This window comes from Brassica oleracea, chromosome C4, assembly GCF_000695525.1.
Source record: "Brassica oleracea var. oleracea cultivar TO1000 chromosome C4, BOL, whole genome shotgun sequence".
Classification (NCBI taxonomy): domain Eukaryota; kingdom Viridiplantae; phylum Streptophyta; class Magnoliopsida; order Brassicales; family Brassicaceae; genus Brassica; species Brassica oleracea.
Genome location: NC_027751.1, coordinates 27,920,746 through 27,945,638, shown reverse-complemented (window position 1 = coordinate 27,945,638; position 24,893 = coordinate 27,920,746). Strand labels below are relative to the sequence as shown.

General features: G+C 37.1%; 2 protein-coding genes and 4 pseudogenes across 3 annotated transcripts in view; 1 reads left to right on the top strand and 5 right to left on the bottom strand.

Annotated features, from left to right (window-relative positions):
- Positions 1–4,020: 4,020 nt before the first annotated feature.
- Positions 4,021–5,127, bottom strand: LOC106338562 (annotated as a pseudogene).
- Positions 5,128–6,694: 1,567 nt separating this feature from the next.
- On the bottom strand, positions 6,695–7,734 carry LOC106338561 (annotated as a pseudogene).
- Positions 7,735–10,365: 2,631 nt separating this feature from the next.
- Positions 10,366–12,102, bottom strand: LOC106337746 (non-functional pseudokinase ZED1-like). 2 transcript variants are annotated; one of them, XM_013776875.1, is made up of 2 exons: positions 11,060–12,102; positions 10,366–10,548 (listed from the first exon to the last, which is right to left on the bottom strand). In XM_013776875.1, the coding sequence occupies exon 1, from the start codon at positions 12,100–12,102 to the stop codon at positions 11,077–11,079; it is 1,026 nt and encodes a 341-aa protein (XP_013632329.1). In that variant the 3' UTR covers positions 10,366–10,548; positions 11,060–11,076. The 2 variants fall into 2 exon arrangements, with proteins under 2 accessions (XP_013632329.1, XP_013632328.1); XM_013776874.1 differs by having other exon boundaries at positions 10,366–10,531.
- A 10,465-nt stretch (positions 12,103–22,567) lies between these two features.
- Positions 22,568–24,893, bottom strand: part of LOC106337749 — a 7,325-nt gene continuing 4,999 nt past the window's right edge. Inside the window, exon 5 of the mRNA XM_013776877.1 lies at positions 22,568–22,764. Coding sequence (XP_013632331.1) covers positions 22,599–22,764 — 166 coding nt within the window. The 3' untranslated portion in view covers positions 22,568–22,598. The remainder of the gene's footprint in view (positions 22,765–24,893) is intronic.
- The window catches only part of LOC106337747, an 8,763-nt pseudogene continuing 6,592 nt past the window's right edge, over positions 22,723–24,893 (bottom strand).
- LOC106337748 overlaps positions 22,940–24,893 on the top strand; it is a 5,891-nt pseudogene continuing 3,937 nt past the window's right edge.

Genomic DNA, 24,893 nt, shown 5'->3' with positions numbered 1-24,893 from the left:
GCTCGGTCGCTACGTAGCGACCGAGCGTTCGTTCCGCTCGGTCGCTACGTAGCAACCGAGAAGCCAAGCTCGGTCGCTTTGTAGCGACCGAGTGTTCGTCCCGCTCGGTCGCTACGTAGTGACCGAGCTCGAGCCAAGCTTGATCGCTACGTAGCGATCGAGCTCTTCTGAAACGTCGATTCAACATTAGTCCATGCATTCTCGTCTACCCTTCGATGCTATCTCCCGAAGACCGTAGCGAACCCATTTCTTGTTTCCCGCCATTCTAAGTCATCAATCAAACTTTACGGCAAAAACCGCGGAAAGTTCGTTCTTTATCGAAAGAAGCCGTAATAAACGCTTCGAGTCAGAAGACGGCCCAAAGGGACCTAAGACATGACTCAAGGCCCAACTTACGATTTCTTAACCGACAGCCTGTAAGCCGCATGGCGGTTTACGCTTGGTTCGCAAGGGAAGGTTGTTAGAACTAGGAATCTCGCCGACAGCTCTCGAGCCCAGGTTTATACCTTGTTGTAAACGCTCATACGCAAATTCGGAATAAGACTTCTCTTTACTCTCTTTTTACGATTTCATATAATTTATCGTTGTTATCTCGTGTTCTGATTGCTTAGCGTGTGGTATTAGCAGATATCCGGGACCTCTGGGAAACTAGGGTTCTCCTACTTTCCTAATTTAAACGGAAATCGACAGTGGGAATTTCGGTTCCCACAATTCTTCTACGCCATCAGCGCTTCCAACATTTTTGCCATCATCTCCACTGGTTTTTGCTTCCACCACCGCCGTCAGTGTCTAAGCAAACCAAAGTAAGTCCGGTTTGATTAATGAGCATAATCAGTCTTATCCTCTGTTCTGAACCCATCTCGCTGTGTATTAACATCATTAACACTGTTTCTTATTTGCAGATCCAGGTTTATGTGTATATCGATGGCCGACCAATAAAGGTAATTTGCAAGACAATTTTAATTTTACAAGCTTAGTTAGGATTTTTCGTATTTGTCTCCTTCACCATGGGTTTCTCCATGGATGTTTCCGTGTTGTCTTCGTTAGTTTTCCCACATGATTTTTTGGGTTCGTATTTGTGAGAGTAAGTTATGTATGTTGTAATATGACTACTATATGAGCGACTTTGATAGTATAGTACCCATGTTTAGTATAAAAATATATATAATTGAACATGAACATATTATATGCCATATAGAATAGTTGAAATTGTAACCAATTTGGTTTGTATGTTTAACTTACAATGATTCTATTTCGCAGGTTTATCGTGTGTTGCAACGCTTTTTCTCATTGAACTCAATGGCACATAGTGTATGAATCAGTGTGTGACCCTAACGGAAGAGGAATTTGAAACTGCAGTTAGGACATATGTAATTGAAGCCTTCTCCACATTTAGCCCACACCAACTCCCGTAATAATCCATTTGATGCTTTCTTCTCAGTTAACTTTCTTACATATGTCCTAACTGCAGTTTCAAATTCCTCTTCCGTTAACTTTCTTACATATGTCCTAACTTTCTTACCAAGTTATCGCATTTTCTTAATTTTTTTTAAAGCGCGCACTTTGGACTTTTATGTCCTTCGAATTTCTTGTATTATTTTGGGTTGTATCTTCATTTTAATTTAACGAAACATATTTATTTATCTTTCGCCATTACGAAAGCTTGATGCTTTTATACGTACGACATAATGTAAATACTGAGACTATTACATAACTAATGTAGTACAGTATCTGTCAGCTTGTTTGGACAAATACACCCAAATCTAGTGTTGCCATACTATATTGAATATAGTATAGTCGCATGCCAGCCTTTTTTCATACAAGGACATGCGTATATATATGGTCCCTCCGTCGGTGATGCCACGTTCCCATGTAACTCTTGCCTCTTATTTTTTCATTTTGCTCACAACCTCTACAAAAATATATCCTCTATTTGTTAGCTATATGACCACATTATATGCCATATAGTATAGTTTTCCGACCTTGAGTTGGTATAAAACAGAAAAAATGTTTTCCCACAACATTACAGTCTGATATTGTTTGGACCACGTAAATTCACAATTTTATCTCATTTTTGTAGCCATGCATGTTAATATAGTTAGTTGTTTACACTGCTCGTATACATTTGATTCACCAATTGTCATTACCCTTATTTGCATCAGATATATGTGGGGTTCCATTTGGATCCGATTAACTTTCTCCCAACACATACTCAAGTTTCTACAGCTCGAAGTTAGCTACCATATGTTTGTTTGATTGTGCGGCCATCCTCCATTGCATGAACCATACTCGTCTTATTGTATTTTTGTTCCTCATCTGCCCATATTGTATTACATATAATATATATTGTATAGCATAAACTAACATGAGGCACACCAACACTATGGTCAGAAAATGCAGATGGTTTAAATTTATTAAGTTAGTAGTTAGGTTATAGAAGTGACAGACTATTCTATGTTTAGTTATGGTACATCACAATTAAGCACATGGGTTTTTTCTTCCGTCTGCTTTCCACGTACACGCGATTGGAAGGTTATTTTCGGTCATTTTGGACCAAACATGTCTCTTCTGTGGGCCCAAACTGTAGCATGGCTATATTCTTCATTTTGTTAGTCCTTATGAATATCCGGTAAATTCTTCCTTTTAGAAAAATATTTATTTTTAAATAATGGATTATTACTAAAGTTTCAGAAAGTAAAGTTTTTCAGTCAATAAGTTTGAACTTACTGTTTTGCACATGGAGTTATTAAGGATAATTATCAATCAAGATCCTATGATTATTCCTATGCTGGGCGAAAAATCTGAACCCGAAGAACCAAACCAAATCCGTTCCTAAAAAGAAGTACTGAATCCAAAACCGAAACTGGTTAAATATTCGAATGAATTCAAAATTTTGGTATCTAGAGAACCAGAACCGAACCCGATCCGAACTGAAATTTTTCGGTTATCCAAATATATCTGAATCAGATTTATATAGTTGAATATATATTAGCTACTTTTAGAGTTAATATCCAAAAAATATCCAAAATGTATAAGATATTTTGAAGTTGTTCAAAATATTTGAAAATATATACAAATAGTCAAAAGCAAATATCTAAAATAGTTAAATAATATTCAAAACATCAAAAATACTTAAAATATATATATTGATTCTCCATCCAAATATTCATGTCAAACCAATTTTTATGCTAAATTTAGGTATTTTTGCATACATAGCTCAAATTTATATGTTATATATTATTTTTATTTTTAGATTTCATATTTTAAGAAATTTAAAGTATTTATGAGTTAAAATTTTTTAAAATAATGTAAACGGAACCCGCAAAGATCTGAAGCGAACTCGAACCGGAACCAAAATTTATAAATAATTTAATGGGGCTGAAATTTTTAACCCCAAAACCCAAAATCTGAAATAGATCCGAACCGAATCCAAACCCGAACTTGAACGCCCACCCCTAATTATTCCATACAGTTATGATTTCTTTCTTCGATTTCTATCATTTATACATTTCCCTTATTAGTTTTGTGTGCTTATATATTAAGACCTCTTGTACACAAAAGTAGAACAATTCATATATTCTTTATGAATGATCAACACAAAACTAATAAGGGAAATGTAATAAGACATCTTCAGTAAAACAATTCATATATTCTTTATGAATGATCAACACAAAACTTTCATAAGGATTCAGCTTTGTAGCCTAATCCTGAAAAACAAATTCAACAAGAATCATTTCAAGCAGATCCTCGAAACTATGCTTCATGCTTTCGGATCTAATAGAGGATACTAGGATCCTTATTTACTCCTTATTAGTTCAACATCAAAGCCTTTCTGAAAACGAGAACCATGTCACATGTTCTGCCTGGTTTCAGAGCCTAAAAATAGATTTATTTTATCCAAAAGTCTTTCTTAATCAAAATGAAGTTTTGCTTGAAAACCATATACTATAAAAGATAAGAAATCCAGCAATACACTATTACACAACCCTAATAGGTATGAACATAATTCTCAAATCTTAAATCTTAAATCTTAAATCAGACCATCCTCAGAGTGATGCTTGTTCTATAAGCTTAATCAGTTTTGCAACCAAGATCATCTTTGGCTTGTCTTCATTCCTCTCTTCACAGCATCTGAGTGCCAGCTCGAGAAACATTTTCATCTGACCAGGACTCATGTCGTTAGAACCCCGCCAGAATTCAACAGGTTCTCCTCTCTCTCGCAGATCCTTCACATAATCAAGAATATTATTATAAAAGTTTCCATCTGATCCGTCGGAACATAATGGTCTTCCCAGCAGAAGAATCAACATAAGGATTCCAAAACTGAACACATCTGAATATTCTGTTAGTACGCCCGTCTTGAAATAAATAGGATCTCCGTATCCGTAAGTTCCAGCCACTGTATCTTTAATCCACGTCTTACCCTCAGGGAGTGTCACAGCAAGCGAGAAAGCAGTGAGCTTAGCAGTCCCATTCATATCCAAGAAAACATTCGTCGGTTTGATATTTCTGTGGACAATGATTCTAGGGAAAGCAGTCTGAAGATAAGTTATAGCAGTTGCAACCTCCTTGGCAATCTTCAAACGTACATTCCAAGGCAACACCGGCCCGTCCTCGGGACCAACACTTCCTCGAATGTTCAAAGCTCTATATTCTAGGTCTTCAAATACCAGCACCGGAAGAGGAAACTCGAGACAAGAACCAATGAGTTTGAGGAAAAAAACTGTGATTACTTACCCGAAGAGATAACACAAAATCGTTGTAAGTTGTCTCTTCTCCTTCGACCCCTGTCTTCTTTGTAAATCTCTTGATCACGTAAGATCTGCCATCGATGACGCCCTTGTACAAGGTGAACCACAAATATGAATATTTGGATGAAAGCTCAGGGAGAGAACAATTGGGATCGAAGTGATTCGTGGCCTTGTTGATTTGATCGGAAGTAAACATTCTGATAGGGTTTGACATGCCATTACAGTCGGCTATGAGTTTCTCAAGAAATATTCTTCCGTTTTTGAGGAAACACTTTCTCGCCTTGCCCTTCTCCAGAATTCCATCGCCTTTGTGAGTGATCTTACAGTTTCCTTTTTTCTTGATGAGAAAAATAAAGACTGAGGATAGTTCAAAGGGAAAGTATTGTCGGAATAATAAACATTATTTATATTCAATTATTTTTCTGTTTGACTCAACTGTGTTCCTACATCACTTTCTCTTTGAAACCATCCTCGTCTTTTCTCCGAAAGAAGCATCTCCAGTCAAGTTTTTTCTTTGGTAGTCATGTTGATAAAAAGATGGGTTACTTGATAAACAAGACAAAGGCGTGTGAAGTAAATCAGAGCGTTGGCTACCTCCTTTCCAATCTTTAACTTTTGGTTCCAAGATAATACCATTTTATTATTCCCGTTAGATGCATCTCCATGCTGGTCTAAAACCCCCCTTTTTTTTTTTTTTTGATAAACCACTCTGCCTGACCCGAATTTAGAATATCTTCCGGCTAGTACCAAGAGGTGGACCAATCATCTGTTATGGCCCACCATATAAATCACTTGGGCCGAAGCCCAAACCCAGACTAGCCAAGTAGTAATAATTTAGTTCCCAGTCGAACCCAGAACTAATGTGCATACACAACAAGCCTCCAAGAAATTGCCCCTAGGCTACCACCAGTTGGTTAAAAAAAAACCCTATTTTCTGCACCATCAAACGCTAGAACCGGAAGCCAAAACTCGAGACAACATCCTAACAGCTTGAGGAAGTTTTTGTAGTTGCTTACCCGAGCAGATATCACCATGTCATTGTAAGCATCTCCCTCTCCGAGTCCTAAGACCTCTCCTTCTGAGAATTACTTGATCATGCACTTCCTGTCTTCAATCACACCCTTGTACCAGGTATAATGCCAGCAATCAAAAACTTGAAAGACATGGATCGAAATTATTTGGAGCCTTGAGGATTTGATCCGGTGAGAAGCCACGGATTAGATTTTCTTAACCTAATCCTGATAAACAGTTTTAATAAGAATAATTTGAAGTAAGTTCTCGGAACTATCCTTGCTAGTAACCTTACTTACTCCTTAGGTTCTGCCTGCTTTCAGAACCTCAGAGAAAGATTATGTACCCACAAAACTCTTTTCTTAATGAAAATATGAAGTCCTATTAGAAAATCAAGTACTACAAGAAATCGACCAATACATATTACACCACCCTACTATGTATGACCTTAATCTCAAATCTTAAACCTGACCATCCTCAGAGTGATACTTGTTCTATTAGCTTAATCTCTTTTGCCACCGTGATCATCTTTGGCCTGTCTTCAGTCCTCTTCTCGCAACATCTCAGTGCCAGGTCGAGAAACATTTTCATCTGACCAAGCCTCATGTTGTCCGAATCACCCCATAATTCAACAGGTTCTCCTCTCTTTTGCATATACTTCACATAACTATGAATATGATCATGATCTGTTGCATCCATTATTGGTTCCATTCCGATCAGAAGAACCAACATAAAGATTTCAAAACTGTACAATCTGAGTATTCTGTCACTATGCTCGTCTGATAAATAGGATCCATGTGTCAAGGCAGCCGATAAATTAGTGAGATTTATTCAAGTCAATATTCTGCCTGCTTTTAGAAACTTTAGATAGATTTATTTACCAAACTCTTTCTTAATCAGTATGAAAGTTTTTACTGTGAAAATCATATACTATAAAAGGTAAGAAATCCAGCAATACACAACCAAAGTATGAGCATAATCTCAAATTTTGAATCTGACCATCCTCAGAATTTGAAGTTTTTAACAATCTAGTGATCTATGTATTAGCTTAATTTCTTTTGCTACCAAGATCATCTTTGGCCTGTCTTTATGCCTCTCCTCGCAGCATCTCAGTGCTAGGTCGAGAAACATTTTCATCTGACTAGGCTCCATGTCATTCGAATTGCCCCTGAACTCAACAGGTTCTCCTCTCGCTCGCAAATGCTTCACATAATCAAGAATATTACAAAGAACACCACATGATGAAGCAAAAGTTGCTGGTCTTCCCATCAGAAGAACCAACATAAGGATTCCAAAACTGTACACATCAGTGTGTTCTGTCACAAAGCCCGTCATAGCATAAACAGGATCTATGTATCCAAAAGTTACTGAAAACGTGAAATCAGTCAGCTTAGCCTTCCAATTCTTATCCAAGAAAACATTTGTATGCTTGACATCTCTGTGTATGATAATACTAGGGAAAGCCGTGTGAAGATAAGTCACAGCAACCGCAACCTCCTTAGCAATCCCCAATCGAACATTCCAAGGCAGTAACGCCCCCTCCACGCAACCTCTTGGCTCGTTCAAAACTCCATTCTCTGGGTATTCAAATACCATAACCGGAAGAGGAAACTCGAGAGAACATCCTAGAAATTTTAGAAAGCTACTATGGTTGCTTACCCGAGCAGATAAGACAATGTCGTTGTAAACCTCTCACTCCCTCTCAGGTGTAAACTCGGACTCTGTGAACTTCTTGATCGCGTAATGTCGGCCTTCGATGACGCACTTTTACCAGGTGAACAATCTATGACGTGAGAGAGAACATTTGGGATCGAAACCATCGGTAGCTTTGAGGATTTGGCCGGCAGAGAAGAACCGGATCGGGTTTGAAATACCGTTAAGAGTCAGCGATGAGATCCTGAAGCAGAGTGCTTCCATTGTTGAAGAACCATTCTCTCTGCTCCTTCGCTTTCTTTCTCTTCCAGGGTCTCATTGTCCAATTATGAAAAATCAAAACAATAATGTTTCAAGGGAATATGAATAAGAACATCTATTTATTTATATTTCTTTGGCATATTCAATGTTGTTGCTTCGCTGGTTAAAGCGTTGACATGGATGCAACGTAAGAGAGCCGTTGACAAGCATAGTCCAAGCGGAAAAAGTGCTCAGAATGATTGAGAAATCTGCATATGGAGATCACAGATTAGCCATCATTAGAAATCTGCATTTTTTTTTTTTTTTTTTTGCATGCTTATTTTGTCTTGTCTTAAACAGCAGAATTCTGAGTTTTCTTAAGAGACAAGCAAGTAAATATATATTTTCGGCAAAGAGAGATAGATATTAAAAACAGATTTGTAATAGGTTTGGCAGGTTAAGCCAGCCCATGCAATAGTGCAGATATTAAATATTAAACTGATAAGAAGCCAAAGGCCAAGAAAGGTTTGAATTTTAGGTCAGGCTCGGGTTCTTTTATACACTATCTAGCTTTTAACCAAGGCCTCTCTTACTGATGTGGGACGTTAGTAGTATCCTTTTGTTGTCTATAAACAAAGACAAAACGATGACGTCTTTGTTTACAGATTATTTTTCAACTGTCGGTGCTTTCACATTGGTCAAAGAAGCTTCACAAACCAAGAAGACAAGCTTCTCTGGTGAGACACTTAAAACAGATTTATCTATCTATTATGCAGTCTTACTAGTGCAATATTGTAATGATATAAGTTGGGTGCAGAGAACTGAATTTGCATACTTCTTAATATACATAATAATGTAACAGAACTTGTGTAAAGTTCAAAACAGAGTATCTTTTAAAAATCATGTCAGAACCCGCTTCAGTTCTTTAGCTATCTGAATCAGCTTCGGTCTGTCTTCGTCCCTCTCCTAACAGCATCTCAGTTCAAGTAAAAACAAAAGCTTCCACCTGAAATATTTGAGCACTTGTACTGTATCTCATCATCATAGAGCAAATCACTTCTTTGAGCTTCTTATTCTCATATAAGCCTTTCACATATTCAAGAATACCTACTGGATAGGCTTCAGATCCTGTGAAGTAAACTGATCTACCAGTGAGAAGAATTGTCAATAAGACTCCAAAGCTGTACACATGCATATATTCTGTCACAAGAAATGATGCAACTTGCAAAGTAGACATATGAAACTTCATCAAAGGCTATAAATAAACACTAAGGACACAGAAGGCAAAACAGAGTACTTAAGCGTTATAACTAAGTTTATGTAACAGATTAATTAATCTCTTGTTCATTTTCCGGTTTCTCTGAGACAATTCATGTATAAATTTGTACCTGACATCATTTAGATATCCTATGTTCAGGCTTAGAAGCACATATAATTGTTTCTAAAGATCCTCTGTTTTTTTGGCTGTGAAACTGCTATTTTTGTTTCGGAACCTAGTTTATGTATATGAACTGTCTGACTTGCAGGAAATGCATCAGAAACAGAACATTGCTACTAGTTTATGTATCCTCAAAACTCTTTCTTAATTGAAATGAAGTCTTACTAGAAAATCATATACTACAAGAAATCCAGCAATACACATATACACAAACTTACTAGGTATGAGCATAATCTCAAATTGATGCTTGTTCTATTAGCTTAATCTCTTTTGCCACCAAGATCATCTTCGGCCTGTCTTCATTCCTCTCCTCACAGCATCCAAGTGCCAGGTCGAGACACATTCTCATCTGACCAGGCCTCATGTCGTTCGAACCACCCCCGAACTCAACAGGTTCTCCTCTCTCCAGAAGATCCTTCACATGTTTAAGAATACTAGTACCAAAAACTGAGTGCCCATCTGATAGAAGTTGTGGTCGTCCCATCAGAAGAACCAGCATAAAGATTCCAAAACTGTACACATCTGTGTATTCTGACACTATTTTCGTCAAGTGATAAATAGGATCTATGTATCCGAAAGTTCCAGCCAATCTATCTTGAATCCACGTCTTATTAGAAATCTGTTTTTTTTTTTTTTTTTTTGCATGCTTATTTTGTCTTGTCTTAAACAGCAGAATTCTGAGTTTTCTTAAGAGACAAGCAAGTAAATATATATTTTCGGCAAAGAGAGATAGATATTAAAAACAGATTTGTAATAGGTTTGGCAGGTTAAGCCAGCCCATGCAATAGTGCAGATATTAAATATTAAACTGATAAGAAGCCAAAGGCCAAGAAAGGTTTGAATTTTAGGTCAGGCTCGGGTTCTTTTATACACTATCTAGCTTTTAACCAAGGCCTCTCTTACTGATGTGGGACGTTAGTAGTATCCTTTTGTTGTCTATAAACAAAGACAAAACGATGACGTCTTTGTTTACAGATTATTTTTCAACTGTCGGTGCTTTCACATTGGTCAAAGAAGCTTCACAAACCAAGAAGACAAGCTTCTCTGGTGAGACACTTAAAACAGATTTATCTATCTATTATGCAGTCTTACTAGTGCAATATTGTAATGATATAAGTTGGGTGCAGAGAACTGAATTTGCATACTTCTTAATATACATAATAATGTAACAGAACTTGTGTAAAGTTCAAAACAGAGTATCTTTTAAAAATCATGTCAGAACCCGCTTCAGTTCTTTAGCTATCTGAATCAGCTTCGGTCTGTCTTCGTCCCTCTCCTAACAGCATCTCAGTTCAAGTAAAAACAAAAGCTTCCACCTGAAATATTTGAGCACTTGTACTGTATCTCATCATCATAGAGCAAATCACTTCTTTGAGCTTCTTATTCTCATATAAGCCTTTCACATATTCAAGAATACCTACTGGATAGGCTTCAGATCCTGTGAAGTAAACTGATCTACCAGTGAGAAGAATTGTCAATAAGACTCCAAAGCTGTACACATGCATATATTCTGTCACAAGAAATGATGCAACTTGCAAAGTAGACATATGAAACTTCATCAAAGGCTATAAATAAACACTAAGGACACAGAAGGCAAAACAGAGTACTTAAGCGTTATAACTAAGTTTATGTAACAGATTAATTAATCTCTTGTTCATTTTCCGGTTTCTCTGAGACAATTCATGTATAAATTTGTACCTGACATCATTTAGATATCCTATGTTCAGGCTTAGAAGCACATATAATTGTTTCTAAAGATCCTCTGTTTTTTTGGCTGTGAAACTGCTATTTTTGTTTCGGAACCTAGTTTATGTATATGAACTGTCTGACTTGCAGGAAATGCATCAGAAACAGAACATTGCTACTAGTTTATGTATCCTCAAAACTCTTTCTTAATTGAAATGAAGTCTTACTAGAAAATCATATACTACAAGAAATCCAGCAATACACATATACACAAACTTACTAGGTATGAGCATAATCTCAAATTGATGCTTGTTCTATTAGCTTAATCTCTTTTGCCACCAAGATCATCTTCGGCCTGTCTTCATTCCTCTCCTCACAGCATCCAAGTGCCAGGTCGAGACACATTCTCATCTGACCAGGCCTCATGTCGTTCGAACCACCCCCGAACTCAACAGGTTCTCCTCTCTCCAGAAGATCCTTCACATGTTTAAGAATACTAGTACCAAAAACTGAGTGCCCATCTGATAGAAGTTGTGGTCGTCCCATCAGAAGAACCAGCATAAAGATTCCAAAACTGTACACATCTGTGTATTCTGACACTATTTTCGTCAAGTGATAAATAGGATCTATGTATCCGAAAGTTCCAGCCAATCTATCTTGAATCCACGTCTTACCCTCAGGGAGTGTAACGGCAAGCGAGAAACCAGTGAGCTTAGCCCTCCCATTCTTTTCCAACAAAACATTAGTTGCCTTAATATCTCTGTGGACAATGATTCTAGGGAAAGCAGTGTGAAGATAAGTTATAGCAACCGCAACCTCTTTGGCAATCTTCAAACGTACATTCCACGGCAACACCGGCGTCTCCAAGCTACCAACACTTCCTCGAGTGTTCAAAGATCTATATTCTAGGTCTTCAAATACCAACACCGGATGAAGAAATTCGAGACAGCATCCCATGAGTTTGAGGAAACCAATGTGGTTACTTACCCGAGCAGATAACACAATATCGTTGTAAGCACTCTCTTCACCCACTTGCCTTGTTAATCTCTTGATCACGTAAGATCTGCCTTCGATGACTTCCTTGTACCAGCGTAAGGGTGATGGAATATCAGGGAGAGAATACTTGGGATCGAAGTTATTGATGGCTTTGGAGATTTGATAGGAAGAGAACATTCTGATAGGGTTTGACATGCCGTTACAGTCGGCTATAAGTTGCTCAAGAAACATACTTCCATTTTTTAAAAACAACTTTCTCGCCTTGCCCCTCCAGAATTCCATCGCCCTTGTGAGTGAGAGAGACGATCTTACAGTTTCCTTTTTCATGATGAGATTGTAATTCAAAGGACAAAGGGAAAGTGTTGTGGGAAATAATAAACAGTTCACGGAATATCTATATTTTATATTTCAATTATTGTTCCTTTTGACTCAACTTGTGTTCCGACATCACTTTCCCTTTGAACCATCCTCGTCTTTTCTCTGAAAAAAGTCATCTCGAGTTAAGTTGTTTTTAATTATTTTACTCATGTTGTTGATCATAAGATGAATTGCTTGACAAACAAGACAAAGAAGAAGAACTCAGAAGCAAATCAACCGCTAAGATCGTTTCAAGAGACTGGAAATGTCTCCTTAGAAAATCTCATCGAGCTTTGCAATGACAAATCAAAAACTGCTAACCAAATCATCTAATCATATAATCCCCCAACAAACTTCAGCAATCACATGTTTCTCTTAGAGTTTATGTACAAAACAGAGATATGCTCGAAAACCACCTTTGATACATTAGTCAAGATCTGATGACAGAGCGGTTTCAATAAATGGCTAATGGTTACAAGAACTTCCTCAAATTGTAAGGATGTTGTCTTTAGTTTGAGAATATCCTGTTTAGTTTTGTGAGTATGCTGAACTAAGATGGCAAAAGAGAAAGCTATAGCGGTTTCTTACCTCCAAACCGTCTTCTCAAGAACTACAACCTTCTTCTTGGATTCAAATGGGAACACTACAAAGTTAAGTGGTGTTTCTGTGTGTTAAGAATTGAACTGTTTTTGGCGGGTTGAGCCAGGCCCGTGCAGCAGTGCAACGCATGGGTGACTCTTGAAAACCGAGATAGCAAGCTATCTTATTGAGTTTTCTCCCTCAAAAAATAGAGTTAATATCATGTGAACCAATGATCCACATATCAGATATTAAACTGATAAGAACAGATACTACACTTGATCTTAGCCAAAAGGCCGAGAAAGGTATGAATTGAAAGTGTGGTTCGGCTTTCTTTTTATAGTGTGAAGTATATGACTAATGACTCTCTGTCTTACGATGTGGGACTCTTATAAATATCCTTTTTCTATCTTATGACCAATGTCTCTCTAGTCTCTACAGGTTATTTTTCAACTGTCGGTTCTTTCCCATTAGTCACAGAAGCTTCACAAACCTAGAAGAACGATGGAAACTTCATCAAAAGTTCTTCACACGCAGAAACAGATGAACTTGGTTTGTTCAGAAATCTCACGCTTGTTCCATTGAGTTCATACAAAAGTACAAAACAGTCAGAAATTTTCAAATTTAAGTTCATTCTTTCTCTTCCAATGGTTCTCCATCTTTGTTTGCTACTTTTTGGCGTTTCTGTATCAGACTGTTGTTAAAAGAGTTTATTGCCACTTCAGACGCTGTATACAGGTTTTTCTCTAAGAGCCTATTCATTAAAATCCTTACAGCTACATATAATAACTTGAAAAGAGTTTGTTTGTTTCAGAAGTAACAAGAGCTTCACTAAAAATCTCAACATGTTTTGGCTTCATATCAGTCACATAGACCACACTTCCCTAAGAAGCTCATATCTTACATTTGCTACCACTGCACCTACTTGCTCATCTTTCTCCTTCACATTCCCATAGTGTCCCGAACTTAGTGACACATACACTTTGTCAATAACAAAGGTAAGAGGAGAATTCAGTTCATCAAGCTCCTCATCGCTAGTGTATCATTTTCTTTGTATCATAGACGTGTTCCTCAACATTCTAGAGACGTCTCCACCTACCTCTGAAATATTCTCTGCAACATTGTTTGATGATGGAGGAATGTATGTAACAGGTGAACTGATAACTTCTGATCCAAAATGCTCTGATCAGATCAAAACAAATAAAAATGGTATAAACAGTGCAAACAAGAGCACAGAGTATACTGAAGGATTAGAGTCTTGTTAATTATCTCGGTATTAAGTTTTTGTGGGACAGCTCCAGGGACATGATCAGGGGAAAAAAAGCACCAGGTGTAAAGTTGCAGAGTATTATTTTGATCAATGGAAGACTGATCGATGGACATACCTATGAATCAATCAAAGAAAAAAAGTCATTAGGTTGATCAAGAACTTGAGATCGGAAAAGATATCAAAACCTCTACTCTAATGGATAAGTCCATAAGCATGTCTTTAGGGAGCATAAGTAGATTTCTAAGTTCGTTTAACAAACTGAAGTATTTCTAGTGTTCATGTCCAATATTTGAGCAAGGCATCTAGACCAAAAGCCAAACTACGATTCATGTTTCTTGATGTTGTACCGAGTTTTTAAGCTGTGCCCCTGAGAATGTAAGAGTGCAAATGGAAGCATTCATTGAGCTTGATTTTAGATGTGTAAGATTTAGACCAGGAGAATAAGAGCTTCACATGATAAACGTTTCTAAAGAACTCAAGAAAATAGAGAAACATATCTGAAATCATCTACATATCCTCTGTTCTTGAACTGTGAAGCCAAGTTTAAAAATCATTTCTTTCTGAGGCAGAAGTATGGAATTCAGACTCTCAGGGGGACTCAGATGCACATATGACTGTTTTTAAAGACTGTTTTTTTTATGTGCGCGTGTGTAATGCTTGCACTATAATACCTGGGAGATATATCTTCTCTCAATGGTATCACAAAAAATTAGGATTGTTAATGCATTTTCCAGTACAATGAAAGTGGTACTTTTGTTACTGAACCTAGTTTATGTATATGAACTTTCTGACTTGCAGGAAATGCATCAGAAACAGAATATTGGTACTATAAAATGTACCTAGTACTAGAACTTACTTTGTAGTATCTTCAAGGGATGTTAACGTAGGGTAAAATAACCCAGTCCAGCCCAACCCACAAATAACCCAACCCAATTTATATCCAACCTGCAAAAACCCAGAAACATCAAGGTTGAAATCCAAACCCAGAAAATAACCCAATATGGCATAGGTTTTACCCGTGGGTACCCAAAGTATTATCTTATTTATTCTGAAGATCATGTACAATATTAATATCATTAATGTGAGCTTTAATATATAAACAAGATTTTGCAATTTTATAGAAAACTTGTTTTAGCGCAAAACTCGTTTACAATTTTAGCGGAAAAACTCGCTTTTTCGAAAAAAAAAATATTTTGCAATTTTAACCGGAAAACTCATTTTGCGGTTTTAGCAGTAAACATTTTGACAGGAAAACTCATTTATGGTTTTAACGAGGAAACTTGTTAAGTTGTTTTTGTGGTTTTAGCGGAAAATTTTCTTTTTGCGGTTTTTGATCGGTAAATTTTTTTTTTGTGATTTTGGTTGGAAAACTCATTTTTGCGGTTTGCGGGAAAATAATCTTTCTGGTTTTGGCGGAAAAATTCGTTTTTGGAGTTTTGGCGGAAAAACTTGTTTTTACGGTTTTGGCGGGAAAATTTGTTAGATTTTGGCGGGAAACCCGTTTTCGATTATGGTGGGAACAATTTTTTTGCGATTTTTAGGCGGAAAAACTCGCTTTTGATTTTGACGGAAAAACTCGGTTTTTCGGTTTTGGCGGGAAAACTCGGTTTTTTCGGTTTTCGCCGGAAATCTCGTTTTTGATTTTGATGGGAAAACTCGGTTATTCGGTTTTGGCGGAAAAACTTGGTTATTCGATTTTGGCGGGAAAACTCAGTTTTCGGTTTTGGCTGGAAAACTCGGTTTTCGGTTTTGGTGGGAAAACTCGGTTTTCAGTTTTGGCGGGAAAACTCTGTTTTGCGGTTTTGCGGTTTTGGCGGGAAAACTCGTTTTTGATTTTGACGGGAAAACTCGGTTTTTCGGTTTTGGCGGAAAAACTCGGTTTTTCGGTTTTCCCGGGAAAACTCAGTTTTTCGGTTTCGACGGGAAAAATCATTTTTCGGTTTCTGCGGGAAAAATCATTTTTTCGGTTTCTGCGGAAAAAATCGTTTTTGCGGTTTTGGCGGAAAAAATCGTTTTTGCGGTTTTGGCGGAAAAATTGGGTTTTACGGTATTGGCGGGAAAACTCGATTTTGCGGTTTTTAGTCAGAAAACTCGATTTTGCGATTTTAGCGGAAAAACTTGATTATACGGTTTTTGCAGGAAAATTCAGTGTTGCGGCTTTGGTGGGAAAACTCGGTTTTGCGGTTTTGGCGGGAAACTTAGGTTTATGGTTTTGGCGGGAAAACTCGGTTTTGTGATTTCGGTAGAAAAACTCGATTTTTCGGTATCGGCGGAAAAACTCGTTTTTGGTTTCTGTGAGAAAATTTATTTTTACGGTTTTGGCGGAAAAAATCATTTTTTGGTTCTGACGGAAAAACGTTTTTGCAAATTTTATATAATTTAATTAAAATGGTGAAAATCTATATATATAATTGAAAACTCATGGGTACACCATTACCCTTTTGTATTTACTCAACATAAATATGAGTTTTAAAATTAATACACGTGGTTGATCCAATTAATCTTAGAGCACAATTATCGGGAGTTACAAGGGGGTTTTTAAAGTGATGGACCCCATATTTTGAGTAAAAATCGGTAATAGAGAAGATGAAATAAGGATCGCTTTTGTTCTGATCCTTGTACTGTCTGCGGGCCCCACTGACACGTGGCGGCTCGCAATTGATTCCCTTTATAATTTTTTAAAAAAAAATATATATATATATAAGAAACTCAAAAATCAATTATACGGATAATCATGGTCTTAGATGGGTAAAAACCCAACCCATTATTAGTGGGTTTGGGTAAAAACTCAACCCATTATTAGTGGGGTTTGGGTAAACCCATAGGTAACATCCCTAGACGAGAGAGATAAAGTTTGGGATCGAATCGATTAGTAGCTTTGAGAATTTGGCCTGAAGAGAAGAACCGGATCGGGTTTGAATGAAGCAGAGTGCTTCCATTTTTGAAGAACCATTATCTCTGCTCCTTCACATTCTTGCTCTTCCCGGGTCTCATTGTCCAATTATGAAAAATTAAAACAATAATGTTTCAAGGGAATATTAATAAGAACATCTATTTATTTATACTTCTTTGACATATTCAATGTTGTTGCTTTGCTGGTTAAAGCGTTGACATGGATGCAACGTATGAGAGCCGTTGACGAGCATAGTCCAAGTGGCAAAAGTGCTCAGCATGATTGAGAAATCTGCATATGGAGATCAGATTAGCCATAATTGAAGTCAGGCATGCTCATTTTGTCTGTCTTAAACAGCAGAGTTCTGAGTTTTCCTAAGATACAAGTAGGGATGTTATAATGGGTTTTGTTAGCGGGTTTTAAAAATAAATAAATATTTTCCGCAAAGAGAGACAGATAATGTAACAGATTTGTACTAGGTTTGGCAGGTTAAGCCAGCTCATGCAATAGTGTAACGCAAAGGCGACTAGCAAAAGTCCAGATATCTAGGTTGATAGCCCAGAGAGCAAATATTTAATTGATAAGAATTTGGTGGCCTCGATAGAAAATATTAGATTGATAAGAAGCCGAAAGGCCGAGAAAGGTATGAATTTTAAGTCCAGATCCTCTTCTTTAATATACTAGCGAACTTAGACCATCTCCAACGGTTCACTCTATTTTTTCTTTCAAAATAAAGTTATTCTATAATAGAGTTGAGTTCTTCTTTAATGGTATTCTATTTTAGAGGAGAATTTGAAGCTAAAAACAAAAAAAATGGATTATTCTATATATAGTGTAAATTCACTTTTTACTCTATTATAAAGAGGAAAGTAGTATACCATTGGAATATTTGTATTTTAAACTCTATTTTAAAAGGAATAATAGAATGGAGTTGAAGATGCTTTTATATCAAATGCCTCTCTATCTTACTGATGTTGGACGTTAGTAGTATCCTTTTGTCTAGAAGCAAAGACAAAACGGTAACGTTTTCATCTACAGATTATTTTTCAACAAAGTGTAGGTCGGGATGTCAATTGGCCCTAATGACCATGGGCTAACCCAATCCAAATTAAAATGGGCTCGATATAATCAGACACAAATTGTTAGTAGTCCAAATGGGCGAAAACCAACTTTAACCAAAAATAAATGAGTCGCACACATTTGGACTGGGCTGTCCAATAAACACTAAAAACTAGGGTTTTTAAATTTTCGTATAAAGTCATATTTTTCATCAAATTTGCAAAATCACATTTTTCCGCAAGAATCACAAAATCACAAAATCGCGTTTTCTACAAATACCGTAAAATTATGTTTTCCCACCAAAATCGTACAATCATGTTTTTCCGCCAAAACCGTAAAACTCATGTTTTTCCGCCAAAATCGCAAAATCACGTTTTTCCGCCAAAATCGCAAAATCACATTTTCTCGCCAAAATCGCACAATCACATTTTTATACGCCCTAAATTGGAGGATCAATTTAGCTGGGTGTTGGATATGATCTGAAAAGGCAAATGGTTCTTCTGGAACTGAGATAGATTGAAAGGATCGTCAAGAGATGTGGAATGGCTCTTGATATACTCACGATCTAAGGCTAACCACCTAAGAAAGAATGTAGTGCGTTGGCTAACCACCAAACAACACACAAAGATAAAATGGTTGACCACCAAATCAACAAGCCGGCTCATACCAATGAACTAGCTAAAGAACTCTCTCTCTCACTAAGAGAAGAAACGGAAATAAACTCAAAAACATAGAATGATTTTATTCGTGGAAGAGTTTACATATTTATAGTACAATGAGTCAAAGAAAGATCTAAGAGTTTTGTAGAAAACTAGAAACTTAGAAAACATAAACAAAGACTAAGACTTTTGACTAGAAAGAAGTGTGTTGTTGAATGTCCTTTGATATGACCACGACTTTGACTCCTTTTTTGATATTTCTTGATGCAAATGGGCAGAAGACCATCAGCAAAGGCCTGGTCGAATTTGGAGTAAAACAAACCCAAATTGAATTTGTTATGAATTCTTCCGGGGGCTGAAAAATGCCCATTTCGCCCAGCAACTAAACCAGCTCCATCTTCAGTGTCACTTAGCTCATTCAGCTCCAAGCTAGTGTCACTTAGCTCACTCAGCTCATCCAAGTAAGTGACACTTCGTCAAGCTCGTCCAAAGTGGATTCTAGCTCGACCATCAGTCTTAACTTGTTGAGTTTGTCGGGAAATAACTCCTTGGGCCGTGTCCATGATCTGAACCGGTCGATGCTCGATTTGGGTTCTATCATTCTCTCCCTCTTCAAAAATATTTGTCTTCAAATCTGGAACATTAAAAGGAAAAGGATTATAAGCAAAAGAATCATAATCAGCACAATGCTCACCTTGAGTTTGGTCTAGTTTTTGAATGGAAGAAGATCTTTCTTGGTTTGCTTGATGACCACTGTTTTGTTCTTCATCTGGCCCTTCCTGCATTGACACAAAGCTTCCAAGACCAAGGACATATGCACCAATATCAAGAGCATTCAAAGGACCAGAAAATTCATCCTTGTTCAAAACATTTTCAGAATCCTTTTCGAACTGAGAAATTAATTCAAAACTACTTGGATTCTCTGGTTGTAAAATGTTTAATTGCAAACAAGACTCGTCAAGAATTGATTCAGACTGACAAGAAAATAAGTTCTTATGTTCACAAGATTTCAAAACTGCCATTGGCTCATGTGCATAGTCATCGAAAATTGGCGATAGGTCTGAAAATTCCTCCTTTTCTGGCACGGTTTCAACTTTGTCATTCTCCAAAGTCACCAACGGTTTCTGGTTTTGGAACTTGTTAGCATAATGACCAATCCTATGGCATTTGAAGCACCTGGTAGAATGAGCTTTGCTTGTGGGTTTCACAGCTTTCCTTTTATCAAAAGAAAACACATTAGTTTTCAAATCGGAATTTGAAAGAGAAGAAAAATTATGTTGCTGTTTTGGTGCATAAGAAGTGTTGGTGTTTCCCTTCTTTTTGAGTTGCTGAATAGCAAAAATTGCCTTATGCAACATCTTCTCCAAACTAGCATAAGTCTGAAGCTCGTTCTGATCAAGCATATCTCGGTTGCTTCTCTTGACTTTGGTGAAGGGACGATCACCATTTCTGACCCTCTTCTCATCTTCATTGAACATGTCTTGCCTCTTCCTTTGGTTTCTTTGCTTCTGCACAAAATCAAATCCATTAGAAGCAAACTGTTTCTTATCTCTAAAAATCAATTGCTCTTTTTCAGACATGTTTTAAAAGGGTAGAAAACATCTTGTTGTGGTTTTGAAGCCTGATTTTCTTTCCTTAGAAGTCCAAACATCCTGAAAACACTTAATAAACGAGTTAGCAAATAAAAATTCTCACACTCTCAAAGTGTTTAGCTCACGATTTTTAGGTGATCACTTAGAGTTCTTTTTACTGGTTCAAAGCATGATAGGCAGTCAAAATTTAGCAATCAAAAACCAAAACAACCTTTTATAGGTAAAAGAAAAGAGAGAAAGATGAACAAATTTTTATGTGGATCCGCCTTAACTGTCCTAAAGCTGGGTTTCTCTTCAGCCAGCATGGTTTCTCTTCCACCACTCCCCTTGGATTTCTCTTCAGAAGTGATTCAAGCCAAAACTTTTACTCTCTTTTTTTAATCGTGTTTTATTTTTAATAACTGGCGATCACAAGGGAGTAAAGGAACATCCCGGATCCAACAATAAATAAGAAAAGAAAATCGTGGAGAGGTGAGAAGATGAAAAGATGAAATGAAAACAAACCAGCCAAAGTGGCTCTGATACCACTTGATACGCCCTAAATTGGAGGATCGCTTTAGCTGTGTGTTGGATATGATCTGAGAAGGCAAATGGCTCTTCCGGAACTGAGATGGATTGAAAGGATCGTCAAGAGATGCGGAATGGCTCTTGATATACCCACGATCTAAGGCTAACCACCTAAGAAAGAATGTAGTGTGTTGACTAACCACCAAACAACACACAAAAATGAAATGGTTGACCACCAAATCAACAAGCCGGTTCACACCAATGAACTAGCTAAAGAACTCTCTCTCTCAGTAAGAGAAGAAACGAAAATAAACTCCAAAACATAGACTGATTTTATTCATGGAAGAGTTTACATATTTATAGTACAATGAGTCAAATAAAGATTTAAGAGTTTTGTAGAAAACTAGAAACTTAGAAAACATAAACAAAGACTAAGACTTTTTGACTAGAAATAAGTGTGTTGTTGAATGCCCTTTGATATGACCACGACTTTGACTCCCTTTGTTGATATTTCTTGATGCAAATGGGCAGAAGACCATCACCAAAGGCCTGGTCAAATTTGGAGTAAAACAAACCCAAATTGAATTTGTTATGAATTTTTCCGAGGGCTGAAAAAGGCTCATTTCGCCCAGCAACTAAACCAGCTCCATGTTCAGTGTCACTTAGCTCATTCAGCTTCAAGCTAGTGTCACTTAGCTCACTCAGCTCATCCAAGTAAGTGACACTTCGTCCAGCTCATCCAAAGTGGATTCTAGCTCGACCATCAGTCTTAACTTGTTGAGTTGGTCGGGAAATAACTCCTTGGGCCGTGTCCATGATCCGAACCGGTCGATGCTCGATCTGGGTTCTATCAATTTTCCCTCCAGAGTCGCAAAATCATATTTTTCGCCAAAATCGTAAAATTACGTTTCTCTGCCAAAATCGCAAAAATATGTTTTCTCGCCAAAATCGCAAAATTGCGTTTTCCGCCAAAATCGCAAAACCGTGTTTTCCACCAAAACTATAAAATTTCATTTTCCCGCCAAAATCGTAAAATCTCATTTTTCCGTCAAAACCGCAAAATCACATTTTCCCGCCAAAACCGTAAAATCATGTTTCCTGCAAAATCGTAAAATCAAATCCCCCCCCCAATCGGAAAATTCGTAAAATCATGTTTTTCGCCAAAACCGCAAAATCACATTTTTTATGTCAAGATCGCAAAATCACGTTATTCTGCCAAAACCGCAAAATCATGTTTTTCTGCAAAAACCGCCAATATAATGTTTCCCATTAATAATGTCATATCAATTTTTCTCACCAAAACTGCAAAATAATGTTTTTCCGGTAAAATTGTAAGATCACGTTTTGCCGTCGAAAACATAAAATTATATCTTTTTGCTAAAACTGTGAAGTTACGTATTTTGATAAAATCACAAAAAAAAAATATTCTAACAAAAATATAAAACTTTTATTTTTTTGGGCTCCATGGATAATCGGTTATGGTCTAGATTAGTCTTATTTCGGCGTGGTCTATTTGGACTTTGACCAATATGTCCAGAAAATGAAATTGTCCAACTGGATAAATCCATTTGGACATGGATAGCCTAACTGACATCCTCAACTGTAGGTTCTTTCACATTGGTCAAAGAAGCTTCACAAACCAAAAGACAAACTTCTCTGGTAAGACACTTAAAACAGATTTATCTATCTATTATGCAGTCTTACTAGTGAAATATTGTAATGATATACGTAGGGTGTAAAGAAACTGAATTTCCATACTTCATAATATACATAATACAATGATTGTTACGTAGCTACATATAGTCCAAGCAAATGTAACAGAACTTGTGTAAAGTTCAGAACAGAGTATCTCTTAAAAATCATGTCAAAATCCGCTTGAGTTCTTTAGCTATCTGAATCATCTTCGGTCAGTGCAAGTAAAAAAAACCAAGCTTCCACCTGTAAGATTTGAGCACTTGTACTGTGTATCTCATCATCATAGAGTCAATCACTTCATTGAGCATCTTATTCCCATATAAACCTTTCACACATTCAAGAATACCTACTGGATAGGCTTCAGATCCTGTGAAGTAACTGATTGAGAAGAATTATCAATAAGACTCCAAAGCTGTACACATGCATATATTCTGTCACAAGCAATGATGCAATTTGCAAAGTACTTAAGCGTTATAACTAAGTTTATGTAACAGATTAATTAATCTCTTGTTCATTGTCCGTTTCCCTAAGACAATGCATGTATAAATTTATTACTTGGCTTTATAGTCCAAGAACAGAGAGGATCTCTAAAGTGATGTCTGGATCCGCTTGAGCTCTTTAGCTACTTCGATCATCTTTGGCCTGGATTCATCTACCTTCCCACAGCATCTCAGAGCAAGTGCAACACATGCTTCCATTTGAAACCGTTGACCACTTGTCATGTCTTTCACCATCTTTGTATAAAATGTGTCAGTCACTTCATCAAGCTTATCTTTCTCATACAAGTCTTTCATGAAGCCAGCCAATAACTCCTTCTCTCTTTGCCATTAGAAGAATCCGTGAAGAACCATCAAAAAGACTCCAAATAAAAAAAAAAAGCAACCAAGGATTGGTTTAGGTATATGGGCCTCCTAATGCAAACAAGGCCTAACTAACAAAGATTATGCTTCAAATATCAAGAGTATATTTAGTTGACCTGATGGGGAAGGAAGGTCCTACCGAACCATAGCCTACCAAAGTTGACTCTCTCTCTTTCTTTCTTGCATCCATTAGACGATCTTCAAACTTCAGATTCTGTGTTTAGAGATGTTGGGTTTGTACAAGAGGAAGAATAAGAATAAAGAAGAGGAGATTCATTTCCAGAAGAATGAGAGCTTAATGTTGGAGGAACTCATTGCATCTTCCGGAGAGATATACAACCCTATCCGTACATTTACTTCCCACCAAATCCTTCAAGCCACAAACAACTTCGACTGGAACTATATAACCTCCGAAGACAGATTCCTATGGTACAGAGGTACGATCCAAAACAAGCCCGTAGTGATCAAGAAATACCAAGACTGTTCCCTTTTCGACTCACCATGACATCACTGCCATCTTTGATGAGTAGCCATAAGAACGTTGTTAAGCTCTTAGGCTGTTGTCTAGAGTTTCAACATCCCGTTCTCGTGTGTGAATACCGGAGAACTGAGCTTTAAACTGTATAAAACGTGCTAGATATGGAGCCACAAGACCGTTTCCTTGGAACGCAAGGTTGAAGATTGATAAGGAGATTGCAGAAGCTGTGACCTATCGTCATACATGTTGACATGAAGAAGAATTAAGCTGTTAGACTTGAGAATTAAGCTGTCAGACTTGAAAATACTTATAAGGTTTTATAAGGTTTTATAAGGCTTTATAAGGATCACCAGATTTAAGTAAAGCACCAGACTTGAGTTTAGAATCTGAAGACCAGACTTGAGAAGCAAGGAAGAAGAAGAAGAGAGAAAGAGACCGTTGAAGATATTTTAAACAATAAATATTTTATTGTATTGTGTAATGAGACAACTTGCCTTTAAAAGACTTGTATCCAAATCCACAATTCAAAAATTAAGGAAATAGAGTTTCTCCCAGATCTACTTTCTCTCTCTCTCTCTCTGTGTTCTTCAATGTTCTTCATCTAAATCTCTTTATCCTCACATTCTTTCATGGTATCAGAGCAAGTAAGCTCCTGAGATTCATTCTTCTCTACTCTATTCTCTTTACTTCCGCAAATCTCTGATTTTCCCTTTCTATTTATGGTAAAATTCATCCTATTCTTGAGTTGTTCTTCATTCCCAGAAAAAAAAATGGAAAACTCCTACACTGATGTCTTTAAATCCGTGTCTATTCTAGTTACCCTCAAGGGAACCAACTACTTACTGTGGTCTAGACTTGTCAAAACCGCTCTTGGAGGCAGAGGTCTTTGGGAGTATGTTGTTGACGGCAAAGACACCAAGAAGACCATCCTAGGAGAGGATGGTAAAGAAGTTGTTGTTGCGGCTGAAGGAGGTGGAAAGAGAAGTCAGAAGGATCTCATGGTTCTTTCCATCATTCAGAATAGTCTTGAAAGCTTACTCCTACTGTGAAACTTCCAAGGAGCTATGGGATACTCTCCAGAAGGTATATGGAAATATATCTAACTTCAGTAGGGTGTTTGAAGTCAAGAGGGCTATCAACACTCTCAGTCAAGAGGACACTGAATTTTC

Bases quoted from the DNA above. Each gene is read 5' to 3' on its own strand.
- LOC106337746 (XM_013776875.1), bottom strand. From the start codon at position 12,102: ATGAAAAAGGAAACTGTAAGATCGTCTCTCTCACTCACAAGGGCGATG.